The 23,748-nt window shown below is 39.7% G+C and overlaps 1 protein-coding gene across 1 annotated transcript; it reads left to right on the forward strand.

The window, feature by feature from the left end:
• Window positions 1–223: 223 nt before the first annotated feature.
• NIPAL1 (NIPA like domain containing 1) lies at window positions 224–23,025 on the forward strand. The gene is made up of 6 exons (XM_068975603.1): window positions 224–324; window positions 8,865–9,131; window positions 16,719–16,775; window positions 19,953–20,043; window positions 21,742–21,902; window positions 22,409–23,025. Exons 1-6 carry the CDS (start codon window positions 279–281, stop codon window positions 23,023–23,025), a joined length of 1,239 nt encoding a protein of 412 aa, XP_068831704.1. The 5' UTR covers window positions 224–278.
• The last annotated feature ends 723 nt before the right edge of the window (window positions 23,026–23,748 follow it).

Genomic DNA, 23,748 nt, shown 5'->3' on the forward strand with positions numbered 1-23,748 from the left:
CAGGGGGCGTCCTCACACCCACCACCGGTACCTGCGCGGGCGGATTGCAGCCTCCGCCCGCTCTGTGGGAATCAGCACCCAACCTCGCGGCTCGGGGGCGTGGCTCTAGCGGAGGCCCCACCCCGCCGTCCCCATTGGCTGAGGCTGCCCGGGGCCGGGGTCTGCGCGCCGCAGTCCGAGACCCCGCAGCTCTGCCCCAACGCGGTTACATGGAGAGCTGGAGAAAACCGGGTCCTTGAGGAGCGAGCTTCTGCGCCTGGGAAGCCCCGTCGGGGGCCATGGGGGCACAGGTGAGGCTGCCGCCCGGAGAGCCCTGCCGAGAAGGTGAGTGTCTGCTCCGGGCCGGAGGACTTGGCGTCCGGGTGGCCATGAGACCCGGCGGGCGGTCGCGGGTACTTGTGGAGTCTAGAAAGGGAAACGCCGACTCTTAACGTACTCATGCATACATTTATTCATTCACTCAGCTCGTCAACAGATATTTATTGGTGCCAACAATATGCCAGACTCTATGGGAATGCCTGAGTCGAACAAGATATACGTGGCTTCCCACTCCCACTCCAGAAGACAGGTCCACGTAAATTATGAAGAGTTGAGTGTCTTGACGGGGTGTTCAGGGTGTTGTGGGAAGACTCCCAAGTTTCATCCGAGAAAGACGCTTCCACTGACTCAGACTCACTTCCAGAGTCCGTGGTCGACGTCATCCCGTGGGCAGAGGGCGCGGCCGTGGACCCGGCGGGCGTCCAGTCTTGCGCACAGCGCTGGCTTGGCGAAGCTCAAGAACAGTAGAGGGTCAGCCGCCCTGAACACCCTCGGGGGAGGAGGCTGGACAAGGCTGGGCTGCCCACTTCTCTCCTCTTTCTTTGAGAGGTGAAAACGCCTCCAACCTCAGTAGCCTCGCGTCTGACTCGCTGCAGAGTCACTTGGCTGCTTAAGCCGAGACCGGAACTGGGCGCGATCATTTGTTGGTTTCTCACTGCTTTGTGGCCTGGGTTTCTGCCCCCACCCTCTTCGGGTAAAGTCTTAGGGCGCCGCCCCTTGCCCTTTGCTCCTGCGCTTTCTACAACTTCAGTACCGAAGGGGCATGTAACTCGGGATGAAACTAAGGACCTGGGGACCAGGCAGGCGGGGAGGGGGCGCGGGCGGACAGTTTGTATCAGGAGAAATCACAGTTTTCAGTTTGTACAGAGTCCAGAGGAAAGCTGATTTCTGATTTACCCAGTAAGGATGTAAAGAGGGAGGGGACAAAGAGAGGCGTGGCAAGAACTCTACCTTCCCAAAATTGCGGGCAAATCCCCCCGAGTTTCTCTTTCCTTGCCTCTCCCAGCTTATTCCTTAATGTGGAGAAGTATTGTTTGTTTTGTTTTTAAGCCAGAACGCAGTGAACGAGTCAGAACGATGCCAGGAAGAGAAAGAACGAACACAGAGTAAAATGCCTGAACAATTCACAAACTATTAGAAAGTTGTAGTTTTGAAAGTGGTTTTGAAGGCAGTAGTATCTAGAATTATTTTCTAGATAGTCAATCTTTGTCTAAAGAATTCCTAAACCAGTAAGTCGGACTGTTACTAACACATCCACCCTTGTTTACCCAAGGATCTGTAAGGAGGATGTGTGAATTACCCTGCTTGTTTGAACTTAGGGATGATTTTCCCGCTTTGCTCATATATTTAGTTCCAACAAGAAATGTTCACGCTCCATGTTTAATCATTGTTTTTTAGTCATTAAGTTCTGTAAGACTCTTTGTGACTCCACGGACTGTAGCCACCAGGCTCCTCTGTCCATGGAATTCTCCAGGCAAGAATACTGGAGTGGGTTGCCATTTCCTTCCCCAAAGGATCTTCCCAATCCAGGGATGGAACTCAAGTCTCCTGCTTTGGCAGGTTGATTCTTTACCTCTGAACCACCAAGGAAGCCCTCCATGTTTAATACCAAGGGTTAACTGTGGTAATTAATTGTGTGGGACTCTGGGGGCATCACAAACTCAATGGACATGAGTTTGAGCAACCTCAGGGAGATGGTGAAGGACAGGGAACCTTGGCGTGCTGCAGTCCATGAGGTTGCAAAGAGTTGGACACACAACTAAGCACACGACTGAGAGACTGAACAACAGCTGGGGGAAAAGACTTGAGAGAAACCAGAATTGTTATCAGTGAAACTTCCCTGGTGACTCAGTGGTGAAGAATCTGCCTGCAGTGCAGGAAATGCAGATGACTCCAGTTCGATCCCTGGATCAGGAAGATCACCTGGAGGAGGGAATGGCAACCCACTTCAGTCCTTTTACCTGGAGCATCCCACAGGCAGAGGATCCTGGTGGGCTGCAGTCCCTGGAGCTGCAAAGAATCAGACATGACTGAAGCAACTGAGCTCACAGGCAGTCTTCTCAGCTATGATACCCTCCTTAAGTCTTTCTTCATCTGTAAATTGAGAATAATTCCTACAGTTTAGAGTTTGAGGAGTAGATGCAGGTGGGACTACATATGAAGCAAACACTTCAGAGTCTGACCTGACATGGAGTAAAGGATCCATTTTTCGTTTGTTCATATATTCAAATGACCTTGACCTAGGTCCCATGTGTCAAACGTTGACCTAGGTTCTGTTAATAGAACAGAGAGATTTGCAAGACAGTCTGGGCCTAGAGGCCCAAATAATTGAATAAGTCTTCATAATTAGGAATCAAACCAAGTACAAAATTATTTGAGACTTTGTTTTTTTGTAGGTGCCCATCTGCATTCTCTGGCCTCTTGGATGCAATGGTATATGTTAATGATTCTGAGATTTTACTCTTAAAAAAACCGTATCATAAACATTTCTCAAAATTCCACCAAATGAATATAACTTTTATTAGCAGGGCAAGCTGTATTTTCTATATAAAATATAGCTTCTTTTATATTACACTAAAATAGATTTTCTCCAGATTTCTACAAGAAAGTTAAAAGCATAAGTTTTTTTTTCCAAGTTTAAGTGCTCTAAGTGCGGAAATTTAAGTGCTCTAAGCTAGTAAAAATCTTCACTAAAGGTTGTTCAGAAAACAATATGTTATTAATTGCAGCAGTTTATGTAGGAAATCTGATGGTCAACAGTCCTCATAGAGTATTTGGCTTCCAGAAATACTGATAGTGGGATGATCTTGTTTAGAGATACAAATTTTTAACTTAAAAAAATCAACAGTATCTGCTCAATTTTATTTGGATTAATTGAAATAATGGGCTTCTTACCCAATCCTATCACAGTTTATTTCCAAACTTCCAGTTTATAGCAAAATTATTTCTCATTCTCCAAATTTTCTCTCCATTTCTGCTCCAAATTATTTCTCATTCCTATTCTACCCTCATTATTATTGTCTTTTTGTTAGTTTTCTTAATAAAATTGTCAGTTTTCATGAGAACAGAGACCTGTTTACCTATCTTGTTGATCACTGTCTCCCACATTCCTAGAACAGGCTGGGCACACAGAAAGTATAATAAGAATTTAAGTGTTGATGAATGGTTACCTAACATGGTGCCTTGTATGGTAGTTTGGTCTTCCCGGGTGGTGCTAGTGGTAAAGAACCCGCCTGCCAATGCAGGAGACACAGGAGATGCGGGTTCAATCCCTGAGTCTGGAAGATCCCTTGGAGAAGGAAATGGCAACCCACTCTAGTATTCTTGACTGAAGAATCCCATGGACAGAGGAGCTTGGCTGGCTACAGTCCTTAGGGTCACAGAGAGTTGGACACAACTGAAGTGACTTAGCACACACATGGTAGTTTGTTGAATAAATGAAATCTGTGGATATACAGTGTCGTTACAAAGCCATAATTAAGCTGTAAGAGGACATTTGTTTGGTTGGCAGTGTTAAATTGTACAGTGGAAAGTGAGAAATTAGGTTGGAAAGGCAGAGAAGGTCTTTCTAAGGAGGTGAGAGTTGAGTGAAGAGGAGTTAGCCATACCAGCCACTACTAGGACTAAGTAACAAGTGGAGGCTACTTACTTAAAAGCTTCTAAGATGAGAAGAAATTAAGCCTATTAAAGAAAGAAGGGAGAAAATTAGGAAATGAGGTTACAGAGATACATGGAGGCAGGATTCTATAGGCCATTTTAGACTGTGGTGGGGATTTTGGATTTTTTCCGAATGGAAAGGGAAGCCATTGTAGAATTTTGGAAGGAGAAGTGACACAAAAGGATGGACTTAACAAAAGACTTATTTCACCTGAGCCTATGTCTTACTACTCTTTGGCCTCATCTCATAACATCTCTCTTCTCTCATCAGCCAACCTGGCTAGTAAACTTCCTTTTACCCTCCTCAAGTAAATTCCCACATCTGGGTGTTTGCATTTATTTTAGCAGAGAGGTTTTTCTATTCAGTGCTCTCTCCTAAAAAATGCTCCTTTATGCTGCTTTTACTCCTTTCCATGGCAGTCAACATATTCTGTAGTTTTTAGTTCACTTGTTTATTTTCCCAGGAATTTTACTTTACTCACAGTTGTAACCCCAGCTTCTAGAAAATGCCTGACAGATGGTAGATACTCAATAAAAAGATATTGAATCAGAGAATGAAAAGTGTTGTTTCAGGGAATGAGTGAGAGAGTAATGCAATGTAATGTCAGAGGTGAGCAAGCTTCAGAACATATCAAGCTTTTTAAAAATTAGAAATTTAAATTTTGTTATAACTGCCATGAAAAATCATGGGGAATTAAGCAGGGGAGTGATGTAATCTGATTCACACTGGCTGATATTTGGAGAATAAATTGTAGGAGACAGAAGAGATCTCATTCATTCTTTCCTGCGCTAATATAAACAGGCAAGTGTATCAGTCAGCTAGGGGCTTCCCTGGTGGCTCAGCAGTAAAAAAATATGGCTGCAAGGCAGGAGATGTGGGTTTGATCCCTGGCTCGGGAAGATCCCCTAGAGAAGGAAGTGGTAACCCACTCCAGTATTCTTGCCTGGGAAATCCCAAGGACAGAGGAGCCTGGCTGGCTACAGTCTATGGGGTTGCAAGAGTCAGACACAACTTAGCGATTAAACCACCAAACCACCACTATCAGTCAGCTATTGCTGTATTACACACAACCCAAACTCTAGGATGCTCAGGCTTCGGTTGTTGTAGCTCCCAGGCTCTAGAGTACAAGGTCAATAGTTGTGGTGCACAGGCTTAGTTGTTCCAAGGTATGTGGGATCTTCCAGGAACAGGGATCCTCCTGTGTCTCCTACATTGGCAGGCAGATTCTTTACCACTGAGCCACCAGGGGAGCCCCAAATTATTCTTTATAGACAAATAAGACTTGAAAAAGCTATTCGAAGCATTTCATCTTTGTACAAACAACAATAAATTTTAACTGATTTTATTTGAACTTTTTGTTCTTATGTTTCTGAAATAGAATAGTAGTCTGGGAATTGGATTATTTGGCCCTGATTTTGGCTGTTACGTGACTTTGCCAAGTCACTTAATATCTTGGCATCAGTTTCTTTAAGATATCTTCCAGATACAAGTGCCTATGAATTTAGAGCTGGTCCATCAGCGATATTTATGAACTACCAGAATTATAAGAAAATTACTCTGGAAACCAAGATAGCTTATTATCAAACCCAAAGGTACTGAAGGGATCTTTGGACTCATTGAGTCAAACTCCCTCATTTGAGAGATAAAGAAACTGAAGTCAAGAGTAATGACTCAACTTTCCCAAGATTATAGACAATCAGTAATGGAGTTTAAGGTGGGAAAAGGCAAATAATCCTATAGAAAATTTGACTTTGTTGTTAAATTTTTAAGTGTGTGTAAGAAGACATTCACAGCTGTACCTAGAAGATACATCTTAAGTTGAATCATATGAAACTGCTATTTTCTGTTGAGTCAAAAACTGTCAAATATCATCAACTTCATTTGGTTTAACATAATTGAGAACGTTAGCAGCACTGTTTGTAAAAACAAAAACACAGCAAATTACCCAAATGTCCACAAACTATAAAATAGAAAAACTCCTGGTGAGATAGTCATAAAGTGGAATTCTACAGACCAGTAGGGAAAAAAGGAAACCTTACAGTCAAAGCATCAGAATGATAAACCCCAAAAGCAAGCCAATCACCAAAGAATGCATACTATATGATTACATTTTTAGAAAGTGCAAAAAGAAGAAAATAAAACAATTTATTATTTAAAGATAATCTTATAGGGGAAATTTCTTTCTTTTTTTTTTCTTTTGGCCATTCCCCATGGCATGTAGGATCTTAGTTCCCTGAGCAGGGATTGAACCCATGTCCCTTGCAGTGGAACCGCCAAGTCTTAACCAGTGGATTAGCAGGGAAGTCCCAGGAAATCATTTTTTTTGAAGCAAGGCCTATTAGACAGAAAATCAGATTAGTTGTTACCTTGAGGGGTAATGTTTTATTTCTTAAATTAGGTGGTTGATACATTGGTGTATATTATTTTTTCTTTATAACTGACACATATTTCCTAAATGTTATTCAAATTTAAAACAACATAACATTAAAGAAATGATACATGCTCTTTGCTGACAGGAGTATAAATTGGTTTAGATACTTGATAGGGCTATTGGCAGTGTCTATTAAAATGAAAAAGAAGGAATGTAATAGATTTTCTGTGTTAGATAACGTTTGGATTAAACTCCTGGAGAATTATTTTGCTTACTATAATCTTAAGAAGCTACCTCAATTCTGAGATCTCTAATTGCTCTGAAACCCTCCAGTGTCCCTGCCCACATATTCCACTTCCTCCATCCCTCCACTCCTGCCCTGCAGCACTCCATACCCACCTACCCACCCGTCACTCCCTCATTCGTTCATATCTGCCGTGGCCTCCCTCTTTCATATGCTCCCCAAACATAAAACAATTTAAGTTCTAAGGTCAGTAACTAGACAAGATTTTATTATTTTTCCTGCCATAAAACATGCAACATTAATGTTCATTTACAATGAGAACTTACAAAAGGCAACAAAGATTATTTGCGCTCCCTTATCATCCTCTGCCCCACGCCCCCTAAAATGTTGGAAACATTTTGCTGTGTAAACAGTTCAGAAAGAGTATTGTTTCACTGGAATGAGATCCACCCACACTGTTTCCAGAGATAAAGTTTTGGAATGGTTATGTTAACTACATAGTAAATGATACTGATGCAGCCATGGAATTTTCTGTCCAGTTCAGTCAGGTGTTTTCACAAAAATTCATGTAATCAAAATTCTTACTACTAAAAATTACTTTGGTAGGAATTGGGGGTTAGATGAGATGAACAGTGTCCAGGACTATATTGCTTGTGGCTAGCTTATGTGAAAATTTGCAGTAGTCCTTACTAAAACAACCAGCCTGAAAAATTCCTCAGTTACGGTAAACTATCCCTGAAGTAATGTAATTCTCCTTGGAATATTTAGAAGTTTTGTCTCAGAATTTATCCTATATCTCTGAATCAAAGTTGGTTCATTTTCAAATTACAGAGATAAAGAATAACCATGAAAAAACTGAATTCAGTTATTTTACCTTTTGCTAGACTTGAACTTAATAGTTGTTTCTCAACTGTATGTGTGGTAAAATTCACATAACTCATACTGCTTCTAGGGCTTCCAGGTGGTGCTAGTGGTAATGAACCTGCCTGCCAGTGCATGAGACAAAAGATGTGCAGGTTTGATCTGTGGGTTGGGAAGCCACTACAGGAGGACATGGCAACCCACTCCAGTATTCTTGCCTGGAGAATCCCATGGACAGAGGAGCCTGGTGGGTTACAGTCTAGACGGTTGCAAAGAGTTGGACATGACTGAAGCAACTTAGCATGCACGCACACACGCATACTGCTTTGCCCCAGAGGCACAGATCCCACTATTAAAGTTTTGTTTCTAAGACAACATTTAGTCAAACTATCTTTTGTTGTTTACGTGCTTTCTTAAGATTTTTGAGATGTAAAGCTGACTTTATTTCACTGAATTCTAAAATTTGTTTTTGCGCATTTTTGTTCAGGGCAAGTCACGCTAGGAAAATATGTCTTTCAAATGGAAAAAAAAGTTGAGAAGATAGAAAACCTAGTCACAGGGTCACTGTGTTGGCAGCTTTTCAAATGGAGAATAGATTATAAAAATCTCTTAAACAGTATAAAATGTTTTCATTCTGTGTTTTAGTATTTAGCTCCTCCCCCCTCCAAAAAAAAGGCAGTTATAATAATGGGTCTGGTTCAGTGGATTTACATGCTTATTTGAATCCTCTTCAAGGGAAAGAAAAAAAATGCCAACTGATATTTAATTCATTTTTCTATTAGAGTCTATTTTATTAAGGAGGAAGTGAATTAGACTTGAAAAATTATTCTTTATGGGGAAAGTGGTCTAGAAAACAAGACCCACTTTTAAACACATTTTCTGAAATGCACATCAAGTGGGTTAGCTCAGTTTCTTGTAACGTGGTGATTTCTAGTCTGGTGGGGTTGCTGTGCTCTTTCCTACTTTCGGGCATTATACACACACTGATGCTTTCTGGGAAACACACTGATGGCGAGAAGTGGATGTGCCAGGGAGGGGGCTATAATGAACTGCTGAGCCCAAGCCAGTGCGCACAGCTCCTTGATGCTCCAGCAGAGAACCAAGTATTGCTAGACTTTCCATTCAATAAGAGGAATCCAGACTTTGATGTGAAGTTTGTCATGCTTAGATGATGACAGCTAAAGCACTTTGCAAACACTGTGAAGAACTTGTGTGTGTGAGCCCAGCAGAATGTGTCTGCCAGCCCATGGATCACGTGCTGGAGACTGCCCATCAGGCAGTAAAAAAGTGTATTAGTAGAGAAAGAAAGTTTCTATTTCTTGGATAAAGAAAGAAAATGTTAATGCATCTCCCTTTCGTTGGTTGACATCTCCCTCTTGTCGGTTGACATCTCCCTCTTTCCCTTTTTCCAGGCTATGTGCTGTCCCTGAGCTGCCCAAATGCCTCCCAGGCTTGGTGTGAGATCACACGTGTGTCACAGCTGCTGGTTTCTCCTGTCCTCTACAGGGACCTGAATTCCAGCATAACCAACCTGAGTGTTTCTACAAATACAGAGAACAAATACAGCCTTTATATAGGCCTGGTACTGGCAATAAGTTCCAGTATTTTTATTGGCTCCAGTTTCATCTTGAAAAAAAAGGGCCTCTTGCAACTGGCCAAAAAGGGTGTCACTAGAGCTGGTAAGAGACAAATGCAACTAACAAATTCAAGTTTCTAATTGCAGAGATAATCCTATTGTAAGACCGCAGTGCTATGAGAATTTCAGAGAATTTCCCTGTCTCTGTCTTAGCCCCTATCTCTGTTCTCAGCAGTTTCCAGGATTGAACCAGTTGTGTCTCCTTTAGGGTGAGACTGAAACTCAAGAGGTTTAGTGTGTGGAAAGAATTATTCTCTCATAACCTTGTTGTTGTTCAGTCGCTAAGTCATGTCTGACTCTGCGACCCTCTGGACTGCAGCATGCCAGGCTTCCCTGTCCTTCACTGTCTCCAGGAGTTTGCTCAAACTCACACCCATTGAGTCAGTGATGCCATTCAACTATCTCATCCTCTGTCACCTCCTTCTCCTCCTTAGTCTGAGATTTCAGGATTTAAAGTCAGATCAGGCTAAACACATTAGGGGGTTTTCTTTGCACACAGAGTAAAATCCAAACATGCTTGTACAATCTCTGACCTCACCTCCTGCCTAAAGTGTCCCACGCTACCTCTCTAGCTTCATCTTCTGCTACCCTCCCTGCCGCCTGCTTTTCTCTGGCTCTTGGAATTTACCAAGTTCTTTCCCACCTCAAGAGATAGGGGTTCAATCCTTGGGTCAGAAAGATCCCCTGGAGTAGGAAATGACAACCCACCCCAGTATTCTTGCCTGGAGAATCCCATGGACAGAGGAGCCTGGTGGGCTACAGTCCATGGGGACAGCAAAGAATCAGAAATGACTGAGCACAGCATGGCTGGGACAGCTTCCCACCTCAAGGTCTTTTCCTTTGCCTGCAACTCTCTTCTCCCTGCCTGTCACTTGGTGACTCATCCTTCAGACTTCAACTAAACTATAACCACTCCAGAATGGCCTTCTTGACCATCCTCTTTGGTAAGGTCTCACTCACCTCCACCCCTGCTATTATTGCACTAAGGGTTTCCTTCACTGTCCCTGGAATAATTTGTCATTGTACATTTATTGTTTATTTACTTGTTGTCAACAGGCTTGTTTATCAATAGTAGATTCACAAAAGCCAGGAACCTTCCCTAACATAGACGTTGGCACCCAGTAAGTATTGTCAGGTCAATAAATGGATAGCATTAGAATTAGGTTACTATTTGCAGTGACATTTAAGAAGCTGTTTGCTCTACTTGACTGTCCTTCATTAGCCATGAATTTTCTGTTCATTTTTATCAAGAATAATGTCTTTAAAAAGCTAAATATTGTTCTAAGATCCATGGAAGATAATAAATGGTTATGAATTACACAGTTTATAGAAGAGTACTATTAAGAGGACACTGATTAAAATAGTTTAGCATTTAAAAAGGTAGACAAAATAAAAGATAATTGAAAAATCGAGTAAGTCCATGCAGCAGTTTATTACACAATTTTCAAAGTGGCATTTCAGTCCACTAGAGAAAGGATGAATTATTCAATCGAAAGTATAGAGACAACTGGCAAAAACTAGAGGAGAAAAATGTAAGAGTTCTACTTTATACCATTTTTCACAATAGATTTCACATAGTTTAAGTTAAATTTAAAATAATTTTTTAATCCTAAAAGAAAGTCTTCCTAAGCATAAAGATAAAGGAGGAAACAATTCTTTATGAAGAAAGAGATTATCTGGAAAGACCAAAAAGAAATCCTACTTGAAAACACCTTTAACTGAAACTGAAAAGGAAATGACATGTAGGAAAGAAAATTTCAAAATATATGACAAAGGGTGGTTAGGATCCACAATATATAGAGTGACTATAGTTGATAATCCCAGGAAAAGGAAATGGCAACCCACTCCAGTATTCTTGCCTGGAGAATCCCAAGGACAGAGGACCCTGGCAGGCTACAGTCCATGGGGTCTCAAAATGGTCAGATGTGACTTAGGTGTGACTAAACAACAACAATAGTTAATAAGAAAAAGATTAGTACCTAACAGAGAAAGACAAAGCACATAAACAAGGAACTCACAGAATAAGAACTGTAAGTGGCCAATAAACATACTTAAGTAAATGTTAATTCACTAGTATCCAAAGGGATAGCAACTATGTAACAATGGGCTCCAGAGTTGTTGCCTACTATTTTAACAAGATTTGGTTTTTCTTTAAAAAATTATGCCCTATGCTGCTAAGGGAATTTGAGAAATAAATAGCTTTCTCAAACATTGCTGGAAGCAATATAAATGGGTACAAATTTTCCTGAGAGAAATTTGGGAAAGTTTAAAATGTTACCATCTTAAAAATCTAATAATTCTACTTCTGGGAATTTATCTTAAGAAGTGAATGAAACTACATTAATCAAAACAGCATCATATTGGCACAAAAGCAGACATATAGATCAATGGTACAGAGATAACCCACACATCTACAGTCAATTATTCTATTATAAAGCAAGCAAGAATATATAATGGAGAAAAGACAGTTTCTTCAATATGTGATGTTGGGATAACTGGACAGCTACATGTAAATCAAGGAAATTAGAACATTCCCTCACACCATATACAAAGGGCTTCCCTGGTGGCTCAGAGGTTAAAGCGTCTGCCTGCAATGCAGGAGACCCGGGTTCGATCCCTGGGTCAGGAAGATCCCCTGGAGAAGGAAATGGGAATCCACTCCAGTATTCTTGCCTGGAGAATCCCATGGACGGAGGAGCCTAGTAGGTTACAGTCTACAGGGTTGCAAAGAGTCAGACACGACTGAGCGACTTCACCACCACCATACAAAAATAAACTCAAAATGGTTTAAAGACCTAAATATAAGATGTGACACCATAAAACTCCTAGAGGAGAACATAGGCAAAACATTCTTGGACATAAATCATAGCAATATTTTTATATCAGTCTCCCAAGGCAAAAAAATAAAAGCAAAACTAAACAAATAGGACCTAATCAAACTTAAAGCTTCTGCATAGTAAGGGAAACCATCAACAAAACAAAAAAGACAACCTATGTAATAGGAGAAAGTATTTGCAAACAGTGTGACCAACAAGGAGTTAACATCCAAAATACACAAATAGCTCATACAACTCAATATCAAAACAAACAACCCAATCAAAAAATGCCAGAACACTTAAATAGACATTTTTCCAAAGAAGACATTCATATAACCTATAGACACATGACAAGATGTTCAATATCACTAATTATCAGAGAAATGCAAATCAAAACTATTGTGAGGTATTATCCCACCCTGGTCAGAATGGCCATCATTAAAAAGTCCACAGACAAATGACTGGAGAGGGTGTGGAGGAAAGGGAACCCTCCCATACTGTTGGTGGGAAGGTAAATTGGTACAGCCACTATGGAAAACGATTGGAGGTTTCTTAGAACACTAAAATTAGAGTTACCATATGATCCAGCAGTCCCATTCCTGGGCATATATTCAAAAAGACAAAAACTCTAATTTGAAAAGACATATACACCCCAGTGTTCAAAGCAGCACTATTTACAAAAGCCAAAGCATGTAGAAAACCCAAGTGCCCATCAACAGATGATTGGCTTAAGAAGATGGGATATATAAATATAATGAAATATTACCCAATCATAAAAATGAATTAAATCTTGCCACTTACACCAACACAGATGCACCTAGAGAATGTAATACTAAGTCAAACGGAGAAAGACAAATATATATTACTTATATGTGGAATCTACAAAATAATGCAAATGAATATATATATATATATATATATATATATATATATATATATATATATAAAAGAGAACCAGACTCACAGACATAGAAAACAAACTTATGGTTACCAAAGGGAAGGGGATAAATAAGGATAAATTAGAAGTATGATATTAAGAGATACAAACTACTGTACCTAAAATAGATGAGCAACAAATATTTACTGTATAGCATATAGAACTACATTCATTATCATGTAATAACCTATAATGGAAGTTAATCTGAAATATATATGTATAACTGAATCACTTTGCTGTACACCTGGAACTAACACAAAATTATAAATCAAGTATATTTCAATGTCTTAAAAAAAGAATTAAACACATCTAATATAAGCATTATGGCCTATACAGTAAAAGAGTTTAAAAAAAGAAAAATGAGTGAATAAGAATTCAACCTAGATTTACATACCTGGATGTTTATAATATTTAAGGCTTTTATATAATGATAAGAAAAAAACTAGAAACTATATGTTTGAGTGTCTATATGGTCTCATACAGGTTAATAATAATATACCAGACTTTAGAATGCTCAATTATTAATTAAGGGCTGAGAAAGTATTTCTGATACTGTTTTTTTAAAACAGCATATGAAATCATATTTTAATATTCCAATTTAGTTATTTGCAAATTTTGTAAGGAAAAAATCATAAATAGGTGGTTAATTCATGTGGTTAAGGTAAAAAATTACAAGAGTGGGAAGATAATTCCCTGAGTATCTTAGGAAAGGTTTTTGTCCTTTTCAGTAGACTAGACACAAATAGATTCAAGGGATTAGATCTGATAGACAAAGTGCCCAAAGAACTATGTACAGAAATTCATAACATTGTACAGGAGGTGGTGATCAAAACCAACCCCAAGAAAAAGAAATGCAAAAAGATGAAATGGCAAATTAGCTGAGAAAAGAAGAGAACTGAAAGGCAAGGAGAAAAAGAAAGATATATCCATCTGAATGCAGTTCCAAAGAATAGCAAGGAGAGATAAGAAAACCTCCCTAAGTGAACAGTGCAAAGAAATAGAGGAAAACAATAGGATGGGAAAGACTAGAGATCTCTTCAAGAAAATTAGAGATACCAAGGGAACATTTCATGCAAAGATGGGCTCGATAAAGGACAGAAATGGTATGGACCTAACAGAAGCAGAAGATATTAAGAGGAGGTGGCAAGAATACCCAGAAGAATTATACAAAGAAAGATCTTAATGACCCAGACAACCACGATGGTGTGATCACTCACCTAGAGCCACACATCCTGGAATGTGAAGTCAAGTGGGTCTAAGGAAGCATCACTACGAACAAAGCTAGTGGAGGTGATAGAATTCCACCTGAGCTATTTCAAATCCTAAAAGATAATGCTGTGAAAGTGCTGTACTCAGTATCCCAGCAAATATGGAAAACTCAGTAGTGGCCACAGGACTGGAAAAGGTCAGTTTTCATTCCAATTCCAAAGAAGGGCAATGCCAAAGAATGTTCAAACTACCACACAATTGCACTAATTTCATGTGCTAGCAAAGTAATCCTCAAAATACTCCAAACTAGGCCTACGGTTCATGAACAGAGAAAGTTCACATGTTCAAACTGGATTTAGAAAAGGCAGAGGAACCAGAGATCAAATCGCCAACATCCGCTGGATCATAGAAAAAGCAAGAGAATTCCAGAAAAACACCTACTTCTGCTTCATTGACTATGCTAAAGACTTTGACTGTGTGGATCACAACAAACTGTGGAAAATTTTTAAAAAGATGGGAATACCAGACCACTTTACCTGCCTCCTAAGAAACCTGTGTGCAGGTCAAGAAGCAACAGTTAGAACTGGACATGAAACAACAGACTGGTTCCAAATTGGGAAAGAAGTACGTCAAGGCTGTATATTGTCACCCTGCTAATTTAACTTATATGCAGAGTACATCATGTGAAATGCCAGGCTGGATGAAGCACAAGCTGTAATCAAGATTGCCAGGAAATATCAATAACTTCAGATATGCAGATGACACCACCTTTATGGCAGAAAGCGAAGAGGAACTAAAGAACCTCATGATGAAAGTGAAAGAGGAGATTGAAAAAGCTGGCTTGAAATTCAACATTCAAAAATGAAGATCATGGCATCCAGTCCCATTACTTCATGGCAAATAGATGGGGAAACAATGGAAACAGTGACAGACTTTATTTTCTTGATTTTCTTCAAAATCACTGCAGATGGTGACTGCAGCCATGAAATTAAAAGATGCTTGCTCCTTGGAAGAAAAGCTGTGACAAACCTAGACAACATATTAAAAAGCAGAGACATTACTTTGCTGACAAAGGTCCGTATAGTTAAAGCTATGGTTCTTCCAGTAGTCATGTATGGATTTGAGAGTTGGACCATAAAGAAGGCTGAACACCAAAAAATTGATGCTTTTGAGCTTTGGTGTTGTTGAAAATCCTTGAGAGTCCCTTGGACTGCAAGGAGATCCAACCAGTCCATCCTAAAGGAAATCAGTCCTGAATATTCATTAGGACTGATGTTGAAGCCCCAATACTTTGGCCACTTGATGCAAAGGACTGACTCTTTGCAAAGAAAAGACCCTGATGCTGGGAAAGATTGAAGGTAGGAGGAGAAGGGGATGACAGAGGATGAGATGGTTGGATGGCATCACCGACTCAATGGACATGAGTTTGTGCAAGCTCTGGGAGTTGGTGATGGACAGGGAAGCCTGGCATGCTGCTGTCCATGGGGTCACAAAGTGTCAGACACAACTGAGCGACTGAAGGACAACTGACACAAATTCAGTTTCGTGGTGCCAAAAGGTAGAGTAGAGTCCAGCAGGCTAATGCTGGTTATTCTCTCATTGACTATCCAAAATTTCAAAAGTTCTTATGTCAACCATCTTCTTTCCTTTAATGTCTTCATTTGGTACCAATATAATTTAATATTTATAGGGTTCTGTCTGTAACTGTGGCCAAAATAAAGCATTTAGGGCTTATAATTCTCTCTATTCCCTTATAGCTCAGTTGGTAAAGAATCTGCCTGCAAAGCAGGAGAGCTGAGTTCGATTCCTGGGTCAGGAAGATCCCCTGGAGAAGGAAATGGCAACCCACTCCAGTATTCTTGCCTGGAGAATCCCATGGACAGAGGAGCCTGGCAGGCTACAGTCCATGGGGTCGCAAGAGTCGGACACGACTTAGCGACTAAAGAGAGAGAGAGATCTACACCTCTGAATGGCATAAATAGTTTAGACAAAAAATGTCACCTTCCATATCAGTAAACAAAGGATACTGCTGACATCAAGGCATTAGTGACTGCCCCCACCAGCAGACAGTGCAGCCTGAGGGGATTCAAGATGGCGAGCACTCGGTACTGGCCCTAAATAGTTAAGGTGCATACCGAAGGAATGATTCCAGTGAGCCAGACTCCTACATCTTCCCATACAAATAAAAGTGCTAAATTCATTTTTTTAATTAACAGTAATCTTTTGATGTTCCAACTATCTGTTTTTTGTTTTTTGTTTTTTCGCAAAACTCCTATATATCCTGGTTCTTCCCTTTCCTATTCAGAGCAGGCCCTCAGAATTATCTGAGAGGCTGCCTCCCAGACTTAAGCCCTCAGCAAATCCACCAAATAAAAGATAATTCTCAGTTTTTAGGTTTGCATTTTTTTTTGAGTTGATGATAATAAACCTCATGACTAATTTTCCTGCAAATGAAGAAAACTTATTTTCTGTAGAAATCAAAGGCAACATAAAGAAAACTTTAGATCTCTAGAAATGACTGAGTAAGTAAGCTAAAAGATGAGATACACTGAGTAGGCCTTAAGTCTTGCTTTTTCCAACCATGTTCCAGTACCTTTTATAGAAGTTAATTCCCCAAACCCTCTTCTTCCACTTTAGAACTTAATTTCTATTTTCATCATTTTCCTAGGACAAGGTGGACATTCTTACCTCAAGGAATGGCTCTGGTGGGCAGGATTACTCTCAAGTGAGTCCATAATGCCAAGAATGGTGTTTGCTTGCAAAATGTTGAATAAATTACATGCAGTTGTTCAAATTGATCAGTTTATCCAACTGGTAAGGCTGGCATATAAGTCTGGAAGTTTTTGTGTGGGCATAATGTCTTATATGTAAAGTAAGTCCTATGAATTTAGAATTAATTTTTATTCTGTCTTCCTCCCACCCTCATGTTCTCAATACTGTCTTGGAATGCCAGGAAAAAACTTATCATCTGAAATCTTATATTTTATCACAAACTTCTCCTCTTGTATTTTATTCCTCATAATAATTGATGAAAATGCTTCCTTCCTACATTTCCCCGGCTCCTAATTCTATATGTGACTATTCTAGCTGCATAGAGTGGGTAACTTTCCTAGCAAGGACCAAAACGTGGATAAATGAAAGTCCCCTTGGGCTGCTTAGTTCTGAACAGAGAGGAGATGAAGATTGTCAGCATTCTCCCTCCTCCTAGACTTGCCCGGAGGATTAAATGAGACTCTGTATGAGGTGAAAGCACTTTCATTAATGTGATGTCCAGAGAGAAGGCAGTGTTATCTCTCAAGCACTTTTGCAGATTTATATCTCCCTGCTAACTCCTCTGAACTCTTTCAAATTCCAAGCCTTAAACTTCCAGAGAAAGGACCTCATAAATTGTAGTTTCACACACTTGCCAGCCATGTCCCTCTGCAGCCTTTAAACTTCCATCAGTTTTCCTGCACCAAGTAAAACATTTCAGTATTTTTGAGATTCTCTTAAAGAATTGGATAACTTTTTTTTTTTAACAAATGGTGGTATCTAAAAGGCTTGTTACCTCAAAACTGGGTTTTGCCTCTTGGTGGGTGTCAAAAGACACAACCAAACCAAAGACAAGAAGAAAAAAGGATTTGTTACTTGAAGCAGGTAAGAATTCCGGGGATCTTTCCCAAAGCGCTGTCTCCCCAAACAGCAAATTGGGAAAGTTTCAAGCTCAAAGTATGTGCATACTCATGGAGGGCTTGAGCAGAGAATCCAACATAGAAATGAGATGAAGGTTGATAAATTCTAAGCTAAGGCTTCTATCTAGTTTATAGAAGTCATGAGGGTTGGGCAAGTTCAACATCATTCCTTAGGTTCAAATGGATCTAGTGGTGGAGGGGATTTAAATTCTGCAAAATAGCTCAAGAAGGTACTTTAGGCTAACCTTTCCACTGAACCAGAATTGGCGGTCTTTACAACCAATTTATCGTCTTTACTGTTGTTACTTTTCTTGCCTGATAACAGTTTGTCCTTTTGTTCCTTTAAGATCATTAATTACTGAGGCCTGTTCAAGGACAAGCACTGTTGGCCAGGCTTAGAGCACACAATAGCTTAGGCCTAAGATGGCTTCTCTTACATCAAAAAGCTGTATCTCATTCTTTTCCTTTGGGAAACCCATACCCTATCTGCTTACAAGATGAATAAAAATAATTTCTTTTTTTTTCAATTTTTTCAATTTTTAAGATGTTTCCACATTTGTTTTCTTACTTCATTTGAGTAACTGTTGTCAGGGACCCTACTGGGAAGATTCCAAATAAATACTTGGATGATTCTCTTCCTTTACTCTCTCTCTTTCTCGTACCTTCCCACCCTCTACCTATGCAATAGAAAGTAGAAGAATATTACATGGCTACATTTGTAATTGTATTCTCACCATGCACATGGTTTCTACAAGTATTGAAGAGAGAAAAGCACTGTCTTCAACATTAGAGATTTTTACCTAGAGACAAACACACAGTACTTCATGAAGTCAGTATTTTCCTAAAGCTATCATCATGAAAGCTATCATGATAAAAATATAAATAATGAGATATTCAAGAAAGCTTATGTTGACGAAAAATTAACTAGTCAGTCTAAAAAAGAAATGGAAAATTTTATTCAAGCCAAATTGAGAATTATAACCTGAGAACAGCCTCTCAGCAAACTATTCTGCCCATTAGAGATCAAAGCACAGTTGTATAAGTTTTTCAAGACAGGAGGCTGTACATTAAATGCTGTATAATGTACACTTTACACAATCCAGATATGCATGTACAAAGAAGGTAGTGGGCCCCTCAAGATTAAGGAGGAAGGATATCTGCTAAGGAGGTCTGGTTAATGCACAAGACACACTAAAGGGGAGAGGGGAGGCCCAAATGGGGGAAAAAATTATGTTTACATTTTTCTCATCTTGCCATAAAATATGAATTTTATTTCATTGCTTATGATTCCAAGAAAACCACCATTGTTGCTATTATGCACAGTCTTCTAATTGTTCCATTCTGTATGTTTCTATTTCTTTTACGATGTTTTGAAGCTGATTACTCTTGCAGATCTGGCTGGGGATGGGGTAGGGGCTGGGAGTGGAGTGGATAGCAGCCAAGGGGAAAAAGAAAAAGGGTACTGGTGTCTTTTATCTGTTCCAGAAGCTCTCTCAACAAGAAGTATGTGCTTGGCATAGTTGCGGTGTGAAATACTACATTCTGTGGGCAAGCATTCAGTGGTGACCCAGGAGAATAATCTGCCCTCAATACAAGAACCCAACTCTTAGAGGGATTTTCCATTGCTCTCAAAGTTAATTGCATCTCCCTATCTCATGGAAGTCTGGAGTTGCTCAGATAAGAAAAGGCCTTCAGGAGCACATTATTAGGACTTGAGCTAAGATACTGTTACTTGCTTGTAGATCCCCTGCAATCCAGGGCTGGCTGACTACACAGGCCTGTGGGTATCTCTGCCTAACCCTGACTGGAGTGTACACCTCTAGAAAGTGTTCTAATTTTACAAGTTGCTTTATTGTTAATTTGCCCAATAGTAGGTACTCTTGAGCAAACAATAATTCTCTGCTCACTTCAAAGCCTGCCTCTACCAGATTTCAGCAGAGTGACCAACTATGTTTCTGGTACTAAAGTAACTAAAATCTTTATTGAAGGTCTTTTAAAATAGATATTTCCCTGTCACCACTTTTTGCATTAGTGAGTTTGCATCATCAGGTAATTATGGTTTATCTGGAACCTTTTAATACCAAACTTTCCCCACCTTCCCTAAAAGAAGTTAAATCATTCCTTTTCATTAGATGTGAGCGTCTTCAGGATAAAAGACTACTGTTTTGCCTGTGTCAGTTGTTGAATACATGTGCCTGTCCTTTATATTAACGCTGCTGCTTGCTTTCCAGTGGGAGCAGGAGAGGTGGTGAATTTTGCAGCTTATGCGTTCGCTCCTGCCACTCTGGTCACCTCACTGGGCGCTCTGAGTGTTCTTGTAAGGTATGTGAGCAGTAAGGAACTTGGCTTCTGCAGAGATTTTAATACCATGATTCACATAACCCACAAGAAATAGATTACTAAGCGTATCATCGAAGCAAAATTTTGAAAATCACAAAAATAATTTAAGACGATTCCACAATAAATAGCAGTAGAAATAAGAAATGGAGTGTCTTCCTGCCAAACTTGAGGTAATTGTGTGTTTTCTTTGTGATGATTCAGTGAAGCCAAGCAGTTTTTCCCCTCTCGCCTGAACAAATTGCCACAACCCTCTTTATGCTTTCTCTTGTCATAGTGGTTAATGACCATAGTTATCAGAGGACTTTAAAAAGCATGATATTTGGGTTAAATTTCAGCTCTTTACTAAAACTCTTGCATTGATGCTGAATTACTTCCATTTGGAGACATCTTAGTTTCTTTTAGTCCTGCAAGCAGGAGTCATTTTCCTGTCAATAGAAAGTGGATCTAATATATCTGAGTTGATTGTTATTATGATCCCAAATGAATGTGTTCCATGAGCCCATGAACTGTTTTATTTTGTAACTAAGCAACTATTGTGTTTGTTGTCTTTCCCTTTTATCTCCATTATCAACCTCTAGAAGAAGGTTTATGACTAGGCCTACCCACTGGTGGGAGTGCCAGGGCATAAGGAGAAGGGACCACAGCCGACCTAGTGGTTGAACAGCAGGAAGGCATAATCTGTGTCCATCGTGGTGCCAATCTAGAACTTCCTGAGGCCATAGCAACCAAAGCAGTGGGAGCATTGGATAGGTGAAAGTATCAGGGCAATAGCAGCTGGTAAGGAAATATTTTAGTATTTTGACAAGCCATTTGGTTGTACTTGTGTGTACCAGCTAACTACTGGCCCTGAAGAGCAGAGTTAATTCTGCTTTAGGCTTATATCTCTTTTTGAAGCTTTCATGAGCATGCATGTTCTAAATGTATCATGCCAGTAAGATGTAAAAATATCTTCTACTTTGACTTTACAGAAGAAGATGGGGAAATTGAAAACAAATTGAGTGGGACCTCTTAGAAGGTCATGGGAAATTTTCAGGTGTACAGAATGCCTATTATGACGTTTTAGATATAAAAGCAATTAAGCAGATTTGATTAATCATCTTTTCTGAGTTTTAAAGCTAATCAGAGTACCGATGTAGAAAATAAACCTACAGTTACCAGAAGGTGAAGGGAGAGGAAGGGATAAATTGGAAGACTGGAATTGACATATATATACTATATATAAAATAGACAACTAATCAGAACCTACTGTATAGCACAGGGAACTCTACTCAGTACTCTGTAACGGCCTATATGGGAACAGAATCTAAAAAAGAGTGGACATATGCATACTTATAGCTGATTCACTTTGCTGTATTCCTGAAACTAACAGAACATTGTAAATCAGCTATACTCCCATGAAATTTTTTTAAAATAGCAAACTACCAATGATTTTTTAAATGTTAATCTTAAAGTTTGACAAATGGTAGAAATTTTTCTAAATACAAATTTAGTAATATATAACAAACTTCACACACACATAAATAAAGCAAGCAAGCTAAGTGGGGTTTTCAGTGTCCCGTAGCATATTCCAAGCAGTTGACTGAGATATAGACTGGTTCACACCACAGCCTGACAACTGAGCTGCTGTGGAATCCAAAGATAATTAAATAAGAGTGATTTTTTTTTTCCTTCTTCCCACAGTGCAATATTGTCTTCGTACTTTTTAAATGAGCAGTTGAACATTCATGGGAAAATAGGCTGCATATTAAGTATATTGGGATCAACTGTGATGGTTATCCATGCCCCACAAGAAGAGAAAGTTGCTACTCTGCATGAAATGGAAATGAAATTGAGAGACCCAGGTCTGTAATTCAACCGAAAGAGACACTCAAATTCTGCTCCACTTTCTCTCCTCATCACATGAGTTTGTAATAATATTATAATATGCTTCCTGCAAGCCTGTCTGTGGGTTGAGATATAGTACAAGCCTTCTGAAAAGGTGCCACAGCTTATTTTTGTGTCCGTGCTTCACTTCCAGAGAATGAAGGGAAGAGATGGGAATTGGAGAGGGGAAAGGCATATATTCCAACCCAAACTTTGACATCTTCCTCATTCTGAAAATAAAGTCAATCGGGCAATACCTGCTGTACCTTATAGTGTTGTCTGTGAGGTTCAAATATGTCTGTGAAAGTCCATTGTGAGATATCAAAAGCCATGCAGTAACATGTTGTTGCTGTTCCTGTTTTTAATTTAATCATGGTTCTCTTTCTAAAACACTTATGCTCCTAAACTCATGACTAACAAGATTTCACAAAGACCTGACCCTATTGGCATTTTCTAAAGTCTAATTCTTTTCTCCTTCTAACAGGATTTATCTGCTTTGCTGTGATCATAACTGTGATCTCCTTGGTACTAATTTTGATTGTGGCACCCAAGAAAGGACAGACCAATATATTGGTCTACATATCAATCTGTTCATTGATTGGAGCATTTTCAGTTTCCTCTGTCAAGGGCCTGGGAATTGCCATCAAAGAACTACTGGAATGGAAGCCCGTTTATAAGCATCCCCTGGTCTTTGTTTTGTTGGCTGTACTTGTGCTTTCGGTGACGACACAGATCAACTATCTCAACAAAGCACTGGACACCTTTAATACATCTCTTGTGACTCCCATTTATTATGTGTTGTTCACATCCATGGTGGTGACTTGCTCCGCCATCTTATTCCAAGAATGGTATGGCATGAATGCCGGAGATGTCATCGGGACTTTGAGTGGGTTCTTCACCATCATCAATGGCATCTTCCTTCTACATGCTTTTAAAAACATTAACATTACCTGGAGTGACCTGACATCCACTACTCAGAAAGAAGTCCTCTCTGCAAATGGCAGTGAAGACAAATACGTCTTACTAGAGAACACAGACTGTTCAGTCCCAGGGTTTGATGATGACATTACCTTATATAGCAGGACTGGTCAAAATCCCTAGAAGCCTGGACTTTAACCAGCAGGAGACACTTGGAGAGGAGAAGCAATACCTGATTCTTGAAAGAAATATTAGGAAAGCTGGCATTTTTAAAGTTCTAACTCATAATGTACACATGAGGCCAAATAAAAATGCCTGCACTTTTGGCCATCAGGTTTGAAAAATCAAAGTTTTGGTCCGGAAGACTTCTGCTGTTTTTCATTTCTGCACACTTGAAACACTCCCTAAGCATGAAAGAAATCAAAGAATTAGATAACTCTCAGAATAATCTCTTTCTTCTGGTCACAGTGTGCGTGACTCTGCCAGGTGGCTCTTCGTTCCTTTGGCTGCTATTCTCAGTCTCTCAGTAATTCATAGGTAAACTCAACTGTGTACTGATAAGCAGAATATCAGCCATCACTCTCTAATGAGTCATAGTTTCAAATTATTAAGACTGAGAACCGAGATCACTGATGCTTCCCCTCGCTCTACAGCTTCCTTCTTTCTAAACTAAAGAGCTAAAGGGAAGAGCGTTAAAGAACATACACATGTTGGAAATCTTCTCGGTGGTATGCTAGACTGCAAGACACATGTGCCCATGACGGGCTTATAAGTTGTAATTTATTGATATATCACAGAGATTTATTAACAATTAAAATGGGAGAATGGAAGAGAGAAATACTTAATACCTTAGGTAAATGAAACTGTTTTTCCTTTTCACAAAAACAAATGCACATGATTATGTTC

This window comes from Capricornis sumatraensis, chromosome 7 (assembly GCF_032405125.1).
Source record: "Capricornis sumatraensis isolate serow.1 chromosome 7, serow.2, whole genome shotgun sequence".
NCBI lineage: Eukaryota > Metazoa > Chordata > Mammalia > Artiodactyla > Bovidae > Capricornis > Capricornis sumatraensis.